Source organism: Myotis myotis, unplaced genomic scaffold (genome assembly GCF_014108235.1).
Source record: "Myotis myotis isolate mMyoMyo1 unplaced genomic scaffold, mMyoMyo1.p scaffold_m19_p_1, whole genome shotgun sequence".
Classification (NCBI taxonomy): Eukaryota; Metazoa; Chordata; class Mammalia; order Chiroptera; family Vespertilionidae; genus Myotis; species Myotis myotis.
The window spans coordinates 26,130,120-26,147,203 of NW_023416313.1; the positions used below are offsets into that span (position 1 = coordinate 26,130,120).

Here is a 17,084-nt window from a genome sequence, read left to right on the forward strand (position 1 = left end):
AGGTCTGAACAGCCGCCCAGCCGCTGCTTAACTCCTCCAGCAGGGTTCTCCTTATTCAATAACAACCAGTGATCTCAGACTGTGGTTCTGCTCCCAGCAGGAGTGGAGGTTGGAAGCCATGGATATTTTCATGTGTATTTTCCTTGTTTAAACTGGCCAAAGCGGGGAGGGACAAAGAATGCCAGATGCTCCTGGGATACTCAAGTCATTTCTATAATTTTTCCATCCCAAACATAGGTTCAATAGAGACAGCAGAACCACTGAAGAAAGTCCATGAGGTTTTGAACCCAAGTTTCCACCACTTACTCCCTGAGCAATCTCATTCAAGCTACTCATCCCATCCAAGCCCAAGTTCATACATCCAGAAAAATGGGAATGATCACACTTATCCATAAGGTTGCTGTGAGGACTAAATGAAATAACTCCTACTCTGACCCACTGAGGAGCACAGCAGGTTCTGGACCTATACATTAGTGTCTTGGAACATGGTGGGACTTTGGTTAAGTACAATCCAGGCTCAGACTGGAGAGTCTAGGCCTCCCTGGATCAGCCTACTGCAATACTTAACCAAAAGGGGATTGGAACTTGGGTCCTGAGCTGGGAAGAAGTACGGACCCTCTGCTCCTCAGAGAAAGTCTTAGTTCACAAAGAGGAAGGACCTAATGAGGTAACACCTGCCATTTGGGGCCAACCTCCTAAACTCAACCCTATATATATAGCTGCTTCTGGCTATCCTACTGTGAATTGGGCTCTGAGGAAGTGCCTTAAAGAGATGAGCAGGGAGAGGAGTGTCCCCCACAAGGATCGCACCCTCTCCCAGAGCACTGTGGAATCCTTCCTGTTCCACCTGCTTGGGCCCAAAAAGTACCTGGCACAGGTCAACACTCACTAGGATTAGCTATTGGAAGGATGTGATTTAGGATCCATAGACTTATGCATACAACAACAGAAGGCTCTTGAGTATTCAATCACACACTAGACAGTGTACAAATACTGCCTTGTGCACAACCAAGACCCTTATGGTTTACCAGCTGTAGGAATTCTAACAAGCTATATAATCTCTTTAAGTCCTGGTTTTCTTATCTCTAAAATGTAAATAATCATAGTACCCATCTCATAAGGCTATTGCCAAGGTAAAATGAGAGAATGCATGTAAAATGCTTAACACAGTTTCTAGAACATAATAAATCCTGAAGAGAAGTTTATTATTATTGTTGTTGTTATTATTACTATTATTATTATTATTATTATTATTATTATTAGCTGTTAGTAGTAGGTTTCCTTTTTCATGTAGGCAGAGTATGTTTGTAGACCTGTTGCAAGGAGGTTATTTACTGGGCACCTAATCTCCCTAATCCAGTCCTTGGGAAGGTTGCTTCATGTTTCATTGGAAGGTGTTTTGAGAAGTAGAGATGATGCTGGCATATGAGTTTTTGCAAGAAGACACAAGTTGCATTTTGAGGAATGATTTGGGGGGCGAGGGGGCTTAAGACAATTATGTCCTTTCATTAACCCAGGATTCTTCTTAAGTTTCTATGTAGAAGATAGGATACTCCTTAGTTACTAACTCTCTAATGGGACTATCCTAGGTTTGGTTAGGACTAGCTTTCATGTCATTCTAGTGGGAAAATGCGTTCTGGGATTTCCCAATGAATCACAGATGAATTAGCCAATTCTCATGGGTAATATCCAAGTCCATCAACATTTTCCTGGGGAGTAGAAACCTTAAATGAACATCATATTGATGGTGTTGCGAAATGATTATGAACTTTGATGACAACAGACCTGAATATTCTAATCCATCTGCTACTTGCTGGCTTTCTCTAAAAATTATTTAAGTTTCTCCAACCTGTACATGCAGCAGCCTGGAATGTCATTCTCACATCCGTGTCCATCTGGTGAGTCCTACTCAACATTCAGCACAAATAGCAACTTTTTGAGGTTGCCTCTTCTACTGGTTAAGAGAGTTGGTTTAGTTCTTTAACACAGACCAAACAATTGACAGCAGAATAAATATATGTATTTCTCTGCAAAAATTAGTAATAGAGGGTATTAGGGTGGTTCTACTCCAAGGTATGATCCATGGGCCCAGGTGCCTTCTATTTCACCACCTGGTCTTTATTCTATCCCACAGCAAAAGGAAAAGAAGTGGAGGATTCTTTAAAAGGCACGACCTAGAAGTGGCACAGATCACTTCTGCTCACATCCCATTAGCTAAAACTTAGGCACATGACCATGTCTAGGTTCAAGGGAAATGTAGTCTCTATGTGGATGGCCATGTCCCAGCCAGTCTAAACGTCAAGGGGTTCTTTTACGAACTAGAAGAAGGGGAGAATGCTTATTAGTGAGCATGAGCAGTCTCTCTTTCTCTCCCTTCGAGGCACAGTTAAGAGTGTAGGGACCATGTTGAATTCCTTTTTGAAAACCAAAAACTATGCAGCCATTAAAAATAAGGTAGAGCTACAGGTTTTGACAGGAAATGACCTTTGGGATATATGTTAAGTAAAAAAAATACAAAGAAAGTACATTATTTTCTAACTACTTTGCTATACACCCAAAACTAATACAGAATAATATTGGATGTAAACTATAATTGAAAATTTTTTAATGTTTTTAAAAAATACAAAGTATAGAAATTGAGTATAATAGAATGACACTTGTGCTCTTATATAAATTGATTATCTTAAAGCTACAAAAAAAGCTTCTAACACTGGCTACTTTGGGAGTACAGAAGTAGAAGGCAGATATACTTTTCACTGAATAACCTTTTAAATCATTTGAATTTTTACCCTGTGCATGTATTACATATTCACTTTTTAAAACTTTAAAATCGCTGAATTATTCAGACCTGTTTCTATTACTTATTACAAACCTCTTTTTCTACAAGTAGGTATAAATGACACAGAAACTACTCTTAACCAATCCTAGGACTAACAGTGCTGAAGGATGTTCCACCAAAGAGAAAATAACAACTGGACTATCATTAAGATAGGATTATCTCCTTCTAAGTACAGTGGTACCACCTTATCCAAGACCCCAAGGGGATGCCTGAAACCTCAGATAGTACTGAACCCTATAAATACTATGATTTTCTTACATATACACCTTTTCACTTAAAGAAAGCACTCAATTGCTTTCTCTCTGGAATTAAAAGAAAAGGGGGGGCTTTTTAATGTTTCGATGGAATTCAAGAAAATCTCAGTGTAAGTGGATAAATGTCCTCAGACATTTTTAAATATCCTTTAAATCTGACTTCCTCCTTCAAAAGAAGGCAGGAATGGCCCTGGGGATGAGTTTCCATGTGTGATTGTCCTGATAGGTGGTCAGGTGTAGAAATAGTTGAAATGTCTGACTATTTTGACAGCTCTCTGGCTTTTCCATAAATGTGAAGCGAAGGCTCCACCAGAAGAATCTTTTTCCCACTTTGTTTTAAAATCAATTTTAGAAAACACACATTTACTAGCCTTCAAAATATGGTCAAGAAAACAGTAATGTTTCCCACTCTCTTCCCTCTTTGAATTTATGTTGCACTGACTTAAGACTAAAATGAAGGTGTATATGAATCAGACCTGCAAGAAATCAAGGACATCATAGCAGAAGACGAAAGAGAGCTGGGTTTCCCATATTAGTCTCTGCTTAAAAAAAACAAAACTGAGATTCACATACTACAAAATTCACCCTTTGTAAGTGTCCAGTTCAGCTTCTCTCTTTCTCTCTCACCCTTCCCTCTCTGTGTGCACAAAGAGGCCATGTGAGAACACAGCAAGAAAGTTCCATCTACAGCCAGGAAGACAGATCTCACCAAAACCACCTTAATCTTGGACTTCTGGCCTCCAGAACTGTGAGAAATAAATTCCCCTGGTTAAGCTGAAGAAGAGAATGAAGAAATGAAATGGGGTCATGTAGGCAAACTGCTAAATTACTACAATCAAGGCTAAGGAAAGGATGTTCACATATCCAGACCACCAATCATCTCCCTCTCAGCCCTGACCAGTGTGGCTGAGTCGGTTGGAGCATCGTCCCATGCATCAAAGGGTCACATGTTCAATTCCCAGTCAGGTCACATGTTTCTGGTTCTATCCCAGTTTATGGGAGGCAACCTATCTCTCTCTCTCTCTCTCTCTCTCTCTCTCTCTCTCTCTCTCTCTCTCTCTCTCTCTCTCTCCTTCCCTCCATCCCTCCCTCTTCCTCTCCCTTCCTCTCCCTCTAGAATCAGTGAAAAACATATCCTCAGGTGAGGATTTAAAAAAAAAAAAAAAAAAAACCACCATCTCAGAACAATTCAAAGGCTAATTATGCAGGACGAATTCTTCTGAAGAACATGCTTTTCACTATGATAACTCTTAGCTTTTCTTTCTTCTTCGGAACACTCTGGGAATTGCCTAGTGTGTTGAAAGCCCTAAGACCCTTGAATAAATCGTTATTATTTATTTCTAAAACAATAAAAATTAAAAAGTGTACAATTCCATGAGGTTTAATATAGTCACAGGGTTGTTTAGCCATGACCACTACAGAACATTTCCGTCATCCTCTCTCCCTTTACTGTCATTGGCTTAGGGTGTGAGCAGGAAGGCTAAGGTCAGGGCTGTTTTCTCAGTGACTCTTCTAGACTCTGGGACCTCCCACAGAATGGGGCTTTGGGAGCCAAGAGATAGGAGCTCAGAGCCCACCTCTGACACTTAGAAGTTGCTCAGTCTTTCTATTACTTGGGATTTTTTTCACCAGTAAAAATGAGAACAATAATATCTACCTCAGGAGGCTTGAAAGACTATATACAACACATAACACATGCAAAACAGCTAGCAGAGTACCTGCACATAGTAAGCACTCTGAAAGTACCATATCCTACGCCACAGACAAACCAGGTTTTCATTCCACTTCTCCCTGAGGTGGCTATGACGCTGGAGCTTACAGAAATTAAGTTTTACACCCAGGCTCTTCCTGTTCTGGAAATCGCCGCTGAAATCATTGGCTAGCAAGTAGCAAACAGTCATCCACTTGGTTCCCTAATGACATTACCTCCAGGTAAGAAGCCTTTATTTTCCCCTTGATGTCTGATTTTCCTCAGAGGAAGGTCTTTGACATCAAACACATGGCTAAAGTAACATCATTGCTCAATCACTTGGCCTTGGGGTATTTGAACAAACCAAATAGCAGCAGGTTCAGACAAAATATGAGTATCAGCCAGACAAATGAAGAATTCCTTTCTCCTCCTCCTCCTCCTCCTCCTCCTCCTCCTCCTCCTCCTCCTCCTCCTCCTCCTCCTCCTTCTTCTTCTTCTTCTTCTTCTCCTCCTCCTTCTTCTCCTTCTTTTTCATCTCTGTTTCCTTCTCCTTCTCCTTCTCCTTCTCCTTCTCCTTCTCCTTCTCCTTCTCCTTCTCCTTCTCCTTCTTCTTCTCAACCTTTTGAGCCTTTGATTAAGAAGCTGGGGTTTGGGTTGAGTCCTGACTTTGCCATTATTAGAGGTATGACTTAGACAAGTGACCCAATAGCTTTGGATTTCAATAATGGGAAAGAAGGGATGCACTGCCTTTGTCATAGAGGGCTGCTCTGTGTGCACTCGACACAGGGCCTGGCTCGTGTAAACACTTAAAAAGTGGTATGAGGATATTCCAGTCTTGTTGAGACCTTTGCATCTCCTTCTACTTTCTCATGATGTCTCACTGTCTTCAAAATTCAGGAACTTTCTTTGTTCAGCTTTGGGCACTTGTTTTATTCTATCTTGTCCTTTGAAGGAACATGTGATGGGTTTAAAACGTCTCTAAAATGTCTTCTACCTGTAAAATAAAATAATTACATGCTCTGGCCCTAATGAGAAGTTCTTAGTGTCAGAGCTTCACAGAGAGATGGACCACCCTGCTTTTACCAATTAGCCAGGAGCTCTTCACAATGCCATAGACCCCTTGGCAGCTGGTGATGCCCATGAACTCTCTCAAGATAACATTTTTAAATGCAGAAAACAAAGTGCATTGTATTATAGAAGAAGTCAGTTACAATAGTTATCAAAAATATTTTAAAACAAATTTGTAATACAGTCATGTATGTGCTTCTTTATTAATGAATTAAAAGCAAGATCTAGTGGCTGGTCTGATAATGACCATAATTTCAATTTAATGGTGATGTGATATATTGAGATATATCACATCACCATTAAACTCTAATGTGAAATAAAAATATCTGTGATCTGTACACCTGAAACTAATATAATATTGAATGTTGACTATAATTGAAAAAGAAAAAATTTGTGAGTTCCATTGGTGACAAAGTCACAGGTACTAATAATACCATGGCTTCGTTGCCTACATTTATCCTTGAAGAAAATGCTAAATTTCAGGTAAGGATTAGTAAAAATATATATGTATTTTTTCCTATCTTCCTTGAATTCCACCCATAAACTCAAGGTTAAGAACTCCTGTGTTAAGCCAAGACTAACACAATCCAAAATTCCACTGTGATGATGATGACATGGTCATTGACTGTTTTAGGATAATGCTGAGGAGACCACAGCCCTTTGCATTATACTTTACTCTCCAACATGAACACACTATTGGGTGAAGGCAACCAGTCACTGTATCTGTTTAGATTTTTGGTGCACATCCAACTGCAGTCAAAGCTAGAAAATTAAGAATTCGGTTTTTGCCATTTGCACCACTTGTCATGGTGGCAACAGATGAGCCCAGAGGTTGACATCTTTTCCTGGCATCCATTCCTGTGCACCAACTGATGTCCTGTACTTCATAAATGTAATCCTTTTTCCTTTCATGTTCCATTCCCCTGGCTACTTCTCCTCTTGTTCATTTACCAGAAAGAGACCATGAGCTATAACTATGCTGCCCTCCTGCTGGAGATCCCAAAGCAACTCCCTTTCAGCTTTAAACTTCATCCTGAATCTGGCTGGGAATCTCATCCCAGTACTGCTCCTCCTGTTGCCCTGTCTAACCTTCACCTACCTTTCTGCGTCATTTTGAGAGATGAGATCTCCTCCCAGGTTGGTAGTGCATGACCTCATAGGCTGAAAATGAATTCTTCTCCCTGTGGAGATAATAAAGGGAAGTGGTTAAAGAGCTTGGGCTCCGGAGTTAGATTCGTGCTTCAGTACTACTACCTGTGTGGCCCTGAGCATCTTACCTAACCTCTCTATGCCTCAGTTTCCTCCTAAAAAAAATGGGAATATCATTTTCTCATACGGTTGTTGTAAGGATTAAATGCTTTAAAGCTTATAAACGTAAAAGTATCTGGCATATAATGAGAACTCAATAAATATTAGTAGCTATTACTTGGGAGCCCTTGGCTGATTCTAGGTTGTTACTGTCACCCTCAGCAAAGTTCTCCAGTTCCAGCCTTTGCATATTCTCTCAGACTTTGTGTTCCTGGGCCATTGACTTGACAACTGAGAGCTTTTTTTTTTCCCAATGGGAGGATTTTTTTTACTGATTTTAGAGAAACACCGATCAGTTGCCTCCTGTATGCGCCCTGACAAGGGGATTGAACCCACCACCTAGGACTCGATCCTACAACTCTTTTGGGATGACACTCCAACCAACTGAACCACCTGGCCAGGGCTGAGGTCTCTTCTAATCTTCTACGATTTGAACAAGGGAGATAATGAATCTAGAAGTGATGTAATAATAATATTCATAATAGTTGACATTTGCTGAAAACTTCGTGCTATTTCAGATATTTGCTGTGTATCTTATTTAATACCCCCAACAATCCCACAAGTCTATATTATTATTCATATTTACAGTTGATGAATCAAGCTTATCAGGAGGGATTAAGTTATTCAGCATCCAAGTCACTCAGATCCTTTCCCTGAATTGAGGGGCATCTTTATCTAGCTGGCTTCCTCAGAGAAGCATCAGGGTGAGTGATAGACAGCTACTACATGTTGAGTTATCAGTTCCCCTCTGAAACCACTCAGGCTCCTGTACTTGGCCATCTTGAAGGAGACTTGGCTCAGAGGTGGCCATCTGGCATCAGCTCCTGAAGCTTTTGTGAAGTCACATGTGATCCCGGAGTTGCCAGGAAAAAGGATGCCTTGATGAGCCAAAATGCAAATTCCTTGGGAGAGGAAAAGTGAAAGTGAGCTTGTTCACACCGTGCATGACTCCAAGGAAATGACACAACCCGAGAGACACGGTGTCCTGCCACTAGGCTCCATCATATTACAGAGACATTAGTTTGCATTTGATCATAAACTTGCCTCCCAACGAACAGCTTTGCTTCTTTGACCAGTAGGAGAGGCAGAAGTGGCCCAAATTAAAAAGAAGTTGATATTGAAATACCAAAGTGCGGTGCCTCCAGAGATTTTAAATGCCATCCTCTGGAAAGCTGGGACAGGTGGTGGGTAGGGAGCATGGTTTCCTCACCAGTCCCCAGAGTTTCAATTGTCCGGGAGATAAATTATTTCCAGGTCAAGGCCAGGAAAAAAGAGTTTGAGTATCCTCATCTAGTTTGGTCACTTCTCAAAGGATTTCTGGGGCCTTTACTGGGGTTTCTTTGGCTACTTGGTTTTCCTCTCTTTTCTCTACCTTTCTCCTTTCTCTCTACTTCTTCTTTTCTTTCTGTCTCCTGGTCTTGCCTTCTCCAGAATGCATGTTCCACTGGCCAGCCCATCAGCTCTCAGAGGCTTACTTGGTGGCCCCCAATGCGTAAGGCTCATTCTTCTCTAGTCAAGCCCCAGGGCTAGGTTACCTGGGCCTTGAATTCTTTTTTCATCAATAAATTCCTGCTTTTATTTTTTCTTCTCCCAGACTTTTCTAAGTTATATTTCCAACCAAAGATTGGGGTCTATGGAATCTGTGACTGCTGGCATCTTAGACCAGCACAATTGATGCCACTGTTTATAGAATGTTATTCTAGGGGAGAGGGGTGGGTTCTAAGAGGCATTTAGAGACAAATTTTTAAATATATATATATTTCAGAGAGAAAGGGAGAGGAAGAGAGACAGAAACATCAATGATGAGAGAGAATCATTGGGTAGCTGCCTCCTGCACACCCCCACACTAGGGATAGACCTGCAACCCAGGCATGTGCCCTGACCTGGAATCGAACTGTGAGCTCCTGGTTCATAGGTAGATGCTCAATCACTGAGCCACTTTGGCTGGGCCAGATTTTGTTTTAAAGACTATTTAAAAGCCCTTTAGAAAAACCATTAAAAGTTAGATCCAAAGGTTTGAAATTTCTGAATGAAACCTTCATGATCTGCTGCAAGCCATATTTGGATGCTTAAAGTGAGAAGCCCTGATAAATTCAAGCCATATCTGCTGCTAATCCTCAGACCAGAGGAGGCAGAGTGTGGCTTCCCCTCAGATGTCAGATGAAGGAACTGACTTATCTACTTCTAAGGCCCAACCACAGGGGTACCAAGTTAAGTGCCTGAAGTTCACACAGGCTTCTACTGAAGAAGGTGGCCCTGCCAAACAGTCCAAGATGGAGACAGAATTTCATCTTGGAGCTGTGCTGATGACTGCTCCTTCCAAAAGGGGATCATTGAAACTGTCAGAGGTTCCTTCACACACCCCCATACACACACCCCTGTTCCCAATGTAGTCCCAATTCTGGAACCTTCCTATTTGGGTTTCTTAGAGTGTAGTTCAGTGGTTCTAATATCCTCTATAGAGCTTATTAAAACAGATTACTGGGCCCCCGTCCCAGAGTTCATGATTCTGTACGTCTAGAATAAGGTCTAAGAATTCCTGTTTCTAACAAGTTCCCATGTGAGCTGCTGACCACACTTTCAGAACCACTGGTGCAGTGAATATACAGGCTCTGGAATCAGATTTCCTGGGTTCAAAGGCTTGCCCCATCACCCATGCCCAGGGCTCTTGAGCAGGTTAACCTCTCTGTTGCCTCAGCTTCCTCATCTGTATAAAAAGAACATGAAGATCGGAATTGCACTACTTCATGATGTTATTTTGAGAAGCAGATGGGATAATGCATGGAAAGCACAATTTGGTACATGCCAGGGCTCGATAATTTCAGTTGTTGTCAACATTATTTCTCAAAACACATCAATGTTACTCTCCACCCAGTGCCTTCCTGATCCATCTGCCCATGCAAAGACCCTCAGGTGTCACAGGGTGCTGCAGGCAGTCATTGGGCTTCAGGAGGATGGCCCATGGGGGCTTATGGGTCCTTGAGGCACTTTAGCTCAGAATCCACAGTTGAGTCCTTCTCAAAATCAGGTGTGCAGTTCCTGTTTTGCTGCCAGGAATCCCTGGGGCCTCAGCCTAGGCCCTGATCTGAACATTTTTGTCAACACCCTGGTGTTCTCTTTTGCTCCCTGACTCAAAACCACCGGAAGAATCCTGCCTGCTCTCCCAAGCACTAAATTTTATCCTGGCTGAATTTGGCTGCATGGATTTCCACTCCCCAACCAACCTAGGTTTCCAGAGCCACTGTGGCTTCTAGAGATTTTATACAATTTCCTCTGTACTCCCTCATCATTTTAAAAATTAAATTTAAAAGAACGAATTGAGGAAAATTCAGAGGAGTTCAATCGCTAGACTTGCTTTTTGTTTTTATTATCAACAATCAAGTTAATGGTACACTCTTGGAAAACTATATGCACATGTAGAAATATTTCCCTTTTAAATAGAAGCATTCATTATAACACATATAAATAAATTTGAAAATCTGAAACATAACTTAGGACGCTTATGTTCACAAACAAGGTCCAACAAGAAGGAAAAAAAAATCAGACAGACATGCACCTGATAACAAAAATATATACCATTGTCTGAACCGTGGTCTCTAAACACAAAGGAATTGAACCCGTGAGAACCTTAGTACTCCGTAAAGACACGCCATAGAGACTACAAGAAGAGGAAAAACATTATACGGTCACGTAGAGGAGACGGTCTGTACTGATATTAACACGATACAATTGAGTCACAGAACACAGTTGTAGAAAGACACCCAAAAAGTTAAAGCCTCAACATTCAACTAATATCTATAGTTTGTGCCTTTTAAAAAAAAATTTTAAAAAACAAACAAAAAAAAACCTCAACAGAGATGTCTAAACTGCGAGAAGAATGGAATCATCAATATACAGTTCATCCACCATACAGGATGTGAGTCCATTTCGGATCAAACAGAAGTGCAAACCGAGACACTTCTGCAAACTAGTGTGCGCGCCTTTCCCTCGCTCGGTAGATTTCTCTGTAGCCAGTTGCACGGACTGCAATGACTCCAATCCAAAGCAGTGCCGAAAAGTTCAGTAAAAGCTGGTGGAAGAAGAATATGTCGGTGGGGGTGGCAGGAGAGCGAAAAACAGGGAAGCGTTTTGAAATATGAGACACAGTTTGCAGTTTGCAGATGAAAGGCATCTCATGTATAGGGCATCTTTTGGGGGCCGAGTGGCTGCAAAGATTTGGGGGTTCGGGAGTTGCAGCTGCGTGGGGCTCGGAAGCGCTGATGGGATGGTGTTCGGCCAGGTGGGACAGGCAAGCAGGCGCGAGGACGTCCCCTTGGCCTCGGCGACAGTCTGCAGGAGTCTTCGCCGAACCCAAGGACAGGAGGGGAAGCGGGACTGGAAGGCTCCTTAGTCCCCCCTACAGAGGGAGTCTGTGCCGTCAGGAGGGACCCCAATAATGGTTCACAAAACAGAGCCGCCGGACAGTGCTTGCTGCAGCCTCCCTTCTCTCCCCCTTTACTTGTTACCCTTAGATTTTAAAATCTTTTTTTTAAAAACGATTGCTGCCTTCCTAATTTTTTTTTAATTTGGGGGTTTTTTTTGTTTTGTTTCTTTTTCTCTTTTTCTAAGCAAGTCACTGAGTTGGTTATGCCCCCATCCATCTCTTTCTGTCACCTGCTCGGGCCACAGATACACATTCCCAGAGACAGACACACACGACACGCAGACACAGCCCCCTGAGAGTGCCCCCGAGTCCAGGCCGCACCGCTCCCACCTCCCGGTCCACAGGCGGAGCCCTGGCCGTCTGCGCGGCCCTGGGGCAGGTGCGAAGCCAGGAAGTGTTTTGCTTTGCTTTGTTTCGTTTGTTTTGTTTTGCTGGGGGTTCAGGATTGGGGTAAGAGTGGGGTTGCAATGGGGGCGACGCCGTTTTCTCTTTATTCTTATCGCGATTACTTTAGGCTTTCCATGAAAAAGCCAGGGCGGCAGCGACGACAATAGCCTTGGGCCTACCCGCTCGCCCACTCGCCCGCCCGGCCCCCGGCTCGCCCGCCGCCACGTCCCAGATCAGAACATACTGCTCTTCACTAAGGCGGCTTTGGCACCGTTGGGTCTTTGGAGCGAAGATAGGACGCTGGCGAAGGGCCCCCCGAGCGAATCCGGAATGGAGGTGATGGGGCCGGGCCCGGGAGCCCAGCCTTGTCCAGGGCCCCCGGCCGCCGCCAGGCCCCCGGCCGCCGCCGCCGCCGCCGCTGCCGCCGCCGCCACTGCCGCCGCCGCCGCCGCCGCCGCGCCGCCCTTGCCGGGTTCGCCTCCCGGGCCCCCGGGCCCCGCCGCCCCCGGGCCGCCGGCCGGGCTGGGCCCGCCGCCGCCGCCGCCACTCGCCCCGCAGCTGGGAGTGGGGTTGGGGTTGGGGCCCGGGCCCCCCGTGCTGTCCGGGTCGGTGCTCTTGGCCTCCTTGCTCTCGTCGTCCCGGGAAGAGTCGGACTTCTTCCCCGAGGAGCCGTTCTTGGCCGCGGCCGCCGCGGCCGCTGCGGCGCGCTCCTGCTTGCGGAACTTGGCGCGGCGGTTCTGGAACCACACCTGGCCGGGGAGGGGAGGGAGGGGAGGCGGAGGGGCAGGGGGGAGAGAAACCCCGGAAAGGAAAGCGCGAGTTAGGAGGGTGCACGGCCCATCTGAGTTAGTTTTTCAACTCCACGCGCCGTGGGTACCCCCCACGCGCACCCAATCCACCCCGTCTGCTCCCACCCCCTTGTTGCTGGTGCATCTTCGGAGGAATTTTCTTAGGGTGACTTGAACGTGCCAAGGAAATGGGGTCTTACAGAAGAGGTCAAAAGGCGGCCGGTCCCAGGACGGCCCTAAATAAAAGCCCTTACTTTGTCGGACCTTGGTTCAGTCTATTTCTTGAGCTACTCCAAACTCGCCAGCGGCCCTAGGCCTCGAGTCTAAGCTAAATAAACCCTAATTGGTGGAAGGAGGAGGGGTCTCTGGGTTGGGCGCTCGCTTCACATCCTGACCTTTGGGCCTAGAGACGCGCGTGCAGGTGGCGCACTGCCCCTCCACTGGCCGGCTCCCCTGGAGAGAGCCCTGTCCCTAGAAGGTCAGAGAAAGCCTTGGTTCTTGACCTTCATGGAGTCGAAGCCCCTTTGCGAACCTGATGCAAGTCATCGTTCCCTGGAAAATGCACCTGTACGCGCCAGCTCCAAGTTAAAAGCGCGTGGATTAGGAGGCATTTAGCAAACACATATGTTTATAATATGCCGGCAGCGGCCGCATCTCCCCAAAGGGCACTCCCCGGATGCCTCCGCAGCGCCGGCTGGGGTGGAAAACACTGCAGCTGTGAATACGTGTGTAGCCGGGAGCCTGCGCCCAGGCCCTTCCTCTCGCGCACAGCCCTCCACGCCTGGCCTCTCTGTTCAGCCCTGAGCCGCGGGCCCCTCGAGAGAGAGAGAGGCCCCGGGCTCTGAACCTTCGGAGGCACCCCGCTCCCGCGCCCACAGCCAGCCCCGGCCGCCCCAGCCGGGTGGTGTCCCGGGAGCGCGTACCTGGACGCGCGCCTCCGTGAGGTCGATCTTCAGGGCCAGCTCCTCCCGGGTGTAGATGTCAGGGTAGTGCGTCTCGGCGAAGACCCTCTCCAGCTCTTTGAGCTGCGCGCTCGTGAACGTGGTGCGAATGCGCCTCTGCTTGCGCTTCTCGTTGAGGCCGCCGTGGTCGGTGAAGAGTTTGTAAGGAACTGAAGGCGAGAAAGAGGACAGAGTGTGAGCAAAACGGTCTGCAGCGCGCGCGGGGGCCGCGGAGCCGGGCGGTGGGGACTTCGAGGTCAGGTGTCCCCGGAGCCGCCACCGACAACAGAGCGGGGGAGAGGCCCAGACGAGCTGCCGAGAAAAATTCGTTCCATACAGACACGGGCGCCAACTGCGGGGTTTGGCGAGGGCCCTCCTGGCACAAGCGCCTTTGGGTGGGTTAACCTACAGCATCAGAGACCCCCGAGAGCCAGGGCGCGGGAGAACGGTTTGATGAGGGGAAGAAACGAGAGAAGAAGGGGAAAAAAGTCCGAAAACCTCAGTGGGAATATCAAGGAGCCAGGGAAGACGTTACCAAACGCTCCCGCGGTTGGAACTTTTCCTTTCTCAGGAGTTGACCCAGCCCAAAAAGTTGGGGGGAAAGTGCTGCAAAAATAACAATAATAAATTAAAGAAGTAATCCTCAAAATGACCAGCCCAAGAGGTGTGAGCCGCTGTCGGGTTCTTTAAAAAAAGAGACACTGCCAGTAATGAGCTTTACTCTTTGTTATTTAATTATTTTCTAAGCTTTACGTCTCATCGCAAAGTAAATAAATTATGCCTATCATTTTGGCAGCTTAAGATAATTTTGTTGGCGGTTCGGGTGTGACTAGGATAGTGTAACCCTGTAAGTGAATTACCCCTCCCTGCAATCGCTTCTAACGTGATAAATTCTTTCATTTGTGTAAGCAAATTTCGTTTGGTAAATACTAAACACATTTCCATTTTCAAATGCAATCAAGGCTTCCTATATACGGGCGGAAAGGCAGCTTCCTCCGCTGAGAAAGCTGGCGGTCCTTACCTGCGGCGTACGGACTGCTCTGGTGGTCCCTGAGGGTGCCCAGGCTGCAGGATCCCGGCGTGAGGGACGGGCAGCCGGACGTGGCCCCAAAAGTGGTCCTGATCGGGTTATACTGGAAGCCACTGGCCTGGCTGCAGGAACTGAAGTCTGCATAGGCTGAAGCCAGGCTGGAGGTGTCCATCCCAGCCATACAGGACTCGTAGGCAGAGGAATTGAGGTAAGAATATTCCATTTTATACATTGAAAAGGCTCTGGATGGCTCAGCCAAGTGGAAAAATGAAATAAAAGATGGGTATGGAGAAGGTGGCTGGAGTGGGGAGATGTGCACAGCTCCACGCCTGCCTCCAAACTGGCCTCCTTACTACCAGCAGAGCCTAGTTTTATGAAAAAGCCTCCTATGAGATGCCTTGTCTGAGGTCTCTAGAGCATATAGTCCTCATAATAAACTTGGCTCTTTCCACTTGGACAATAGCAAAGCGGTTGGTCTTATTGCTGGCGCTTTTTACATGACAATAACTCATCCGTCTATTGGGCTGGCACTGGGGAACTGAGCTGTCCAACCTCCCTATCATTGATTCCTGCATCTCTAATTAGAATTTAATACCACACCATTACGCACTGAGCCCCTGATCCTCCCTTCTAACCAGCTCCCTGCCCTTTAATTCAATCACACTACTTGGAAATAATGAAAGTTGGGTGACGATTCTCCCTGATCCAATTTCCCCGAGCTTTTAAGCCTTTTTAACTGATCATATACCTTAGGCATAAATTGAGATGGTGTGTGTGTGTTTTCCCCCTTCTTCGTCCTCTTTTTCCCCCCTCGGTTAGGAAGAAGAAACCTTGATGTCATAGAAAACCTGTTTTGTAAGAGCGTTACACGCTCAATTTAACAACAAGCCTACCCCCCGAAGTGCATGAAATGTTATAAAGGACTGGGACATTGGCAAGACTCAGGCGCCCTGTAACATAGAGTAAGTGAGCCAAGGGGGTTTATGTGAACGATAAGCGAATTTCTTTAAAATACACCTGGTAGAGGGTGTTGTTGTTGTTGTTTTTTTAAGAGCATCTTATAAATTGCATTTCTTGTCTCGGCTTCATGTGCTTTTCTAGACACTCAGCTTACACCGTCGTTTAAAAAAAATAAAAGAACAATGCTCTTGAATGTAAATCATCTGAATTCTCAAACGATGGCTTCTTTGCGCTCAGCTCTGTCTTTCTGCCTTAGCATGAGGTTAGCATTTTGTTGGTTTGGGGGTTCTGTGTGGCTGTTCATTTTAATGACGCCCTAACTAGCAAGTGAACTTGCAATATCCCCAAATGTGTCTCTTCCACCCCTCTAGGGTGCTCTCCCTCTCTTTTTTTCTGCCTCCACTGTTTTAGGTGCTCACAGCCCCCCCCCCCCCCCCCAGACTCGAGGATGGCTGTCTGTTTGCCTTTTAGGTTCACTGACTACAGTGAGAGAATCCTTACTCTTTAAATGCCCAGGTTCTAGGTTGGGCATTTTTCTTGTCCAGTTCCTCAGGCTCTATGGGTGCTAGCGGGGAGGCAAACAAAGAATTCTGCAAACGGTGATTTGTGGACCTCGGTGGCCCCATGATTTAAGCGGAGGGTAATTTTCATTTGGTTCGTTAGGCTCTAGCAGAATAAGGGAAACTATTTCATTAAATCCTTCCTCTCGGTGGACAAGAGGGGGAATGCTTAGTTGAATCGCCGTGTGGTGTAAACAAACCCTGGATATTTTATATGAATTAAATGTGTAGATAATTAGTTTTATTGCATTCATTACCCCCTTTATGTGCTCTGTAACAAGTCAGTAATTAAAGTAACAAACTCATAAAGTCTTTATAGGGGCATTTAGGCGTTCAGTGTTTGCCAAACTAAGTGGTTTAATTCGATGCTAGTGCCGGGGAGTGGATGGGCGCCCGCTCTCCGCTGCCACGGTGTTTTATTGAGCACTAAACTGCAACGGACGCCGCAATGGATTAAACCAAGACAGCGGCCCCCCAGCCCCGCGCCGCTCCGCCGGGTGAGTTTCAGGTGATGGGGCGTCCTCTGGACGTGAGCAAGCGCTGCTGGCGCGAGTGCAGGCAGCCGGGCCGCCGAGGAACCTGCTGATAGTTTTATGGGGAGGGCTGATGGTTTTATTGCAGTTGCATGTTGTACAATGCGTATTTGATAAAGAAGGGCCCTTGGTGACCAGTGTGCACTTTTTTGTGCACGGGGGCGAAATGAAAATGAATGCGCGCAAGGTTTTACTGCGGCGGCAAACAAATGGCCACGCTCTAAATGGTTTTTCTTTACGGTCACCAGACAAGAGGAGAAAAGAGATGCAAGCATCTGTCTCCAGTCCCCTAAACCTAAAGGC

The 17,084-nt window shown here is 45.8% G+C and overlaps 1 protein-coding gene across 1 annotated transcript; it reads right to left on the reverse strand.

Moving 5' to 3' along the window:
- Window positions 1–10,519: 10,519 nt before the first annotated feature.
- Window positions 10,520–15,235, reverse strand: PHOX2B (paired like homeobox 2B). The gene is made up of 3 exons (XM_036300524.1): window positions 14,720–15,235; window positions 13,681–13,868; window positions 10,520–12,718 (listed from the first exon to the last, which is right to left on the reverse strand). The coding sequence occupies exons 1-3, from the start codon at window positions 14,958–14,960 to the stop codon at window positions 12,203–12,205; spliced, it is 945 nt and encodes a 314-aa protein (XP_036156417.1). The 5' UTR covers window positions 14,961–15,235; the 3' UTR covers window positions 10,520–12,202.
- Between the last annotated feature and the right edge of the window lie 1,849 nt (window positions 15,236–17,084).

Bases quoted from the DNA above. Each gene is read 5' to 3' on its own strand.
- PHOX2B (XM_036300524.1), bottom strand. From the start codon at position 14,960: ATGTATAAAATGGAATATTCTTACCTCAATTCCTCTGCCTACGAGTCC. The intron at 13,869-14,719 runs GTAAGGACCGCC...TCTCGCCTTCAG, and splicing joins GAGCAGTCCGTACGCCGCAG to TTCCTTACAAACTCTTCACC. The intron at 12,719-13,680 runs GTACGCGCTCCC...CTCCCCGGCCAG, and splicing joins TCACGGAGGCGCGCGTCCAG to GTGTGGTTCCAGAACCGCCG.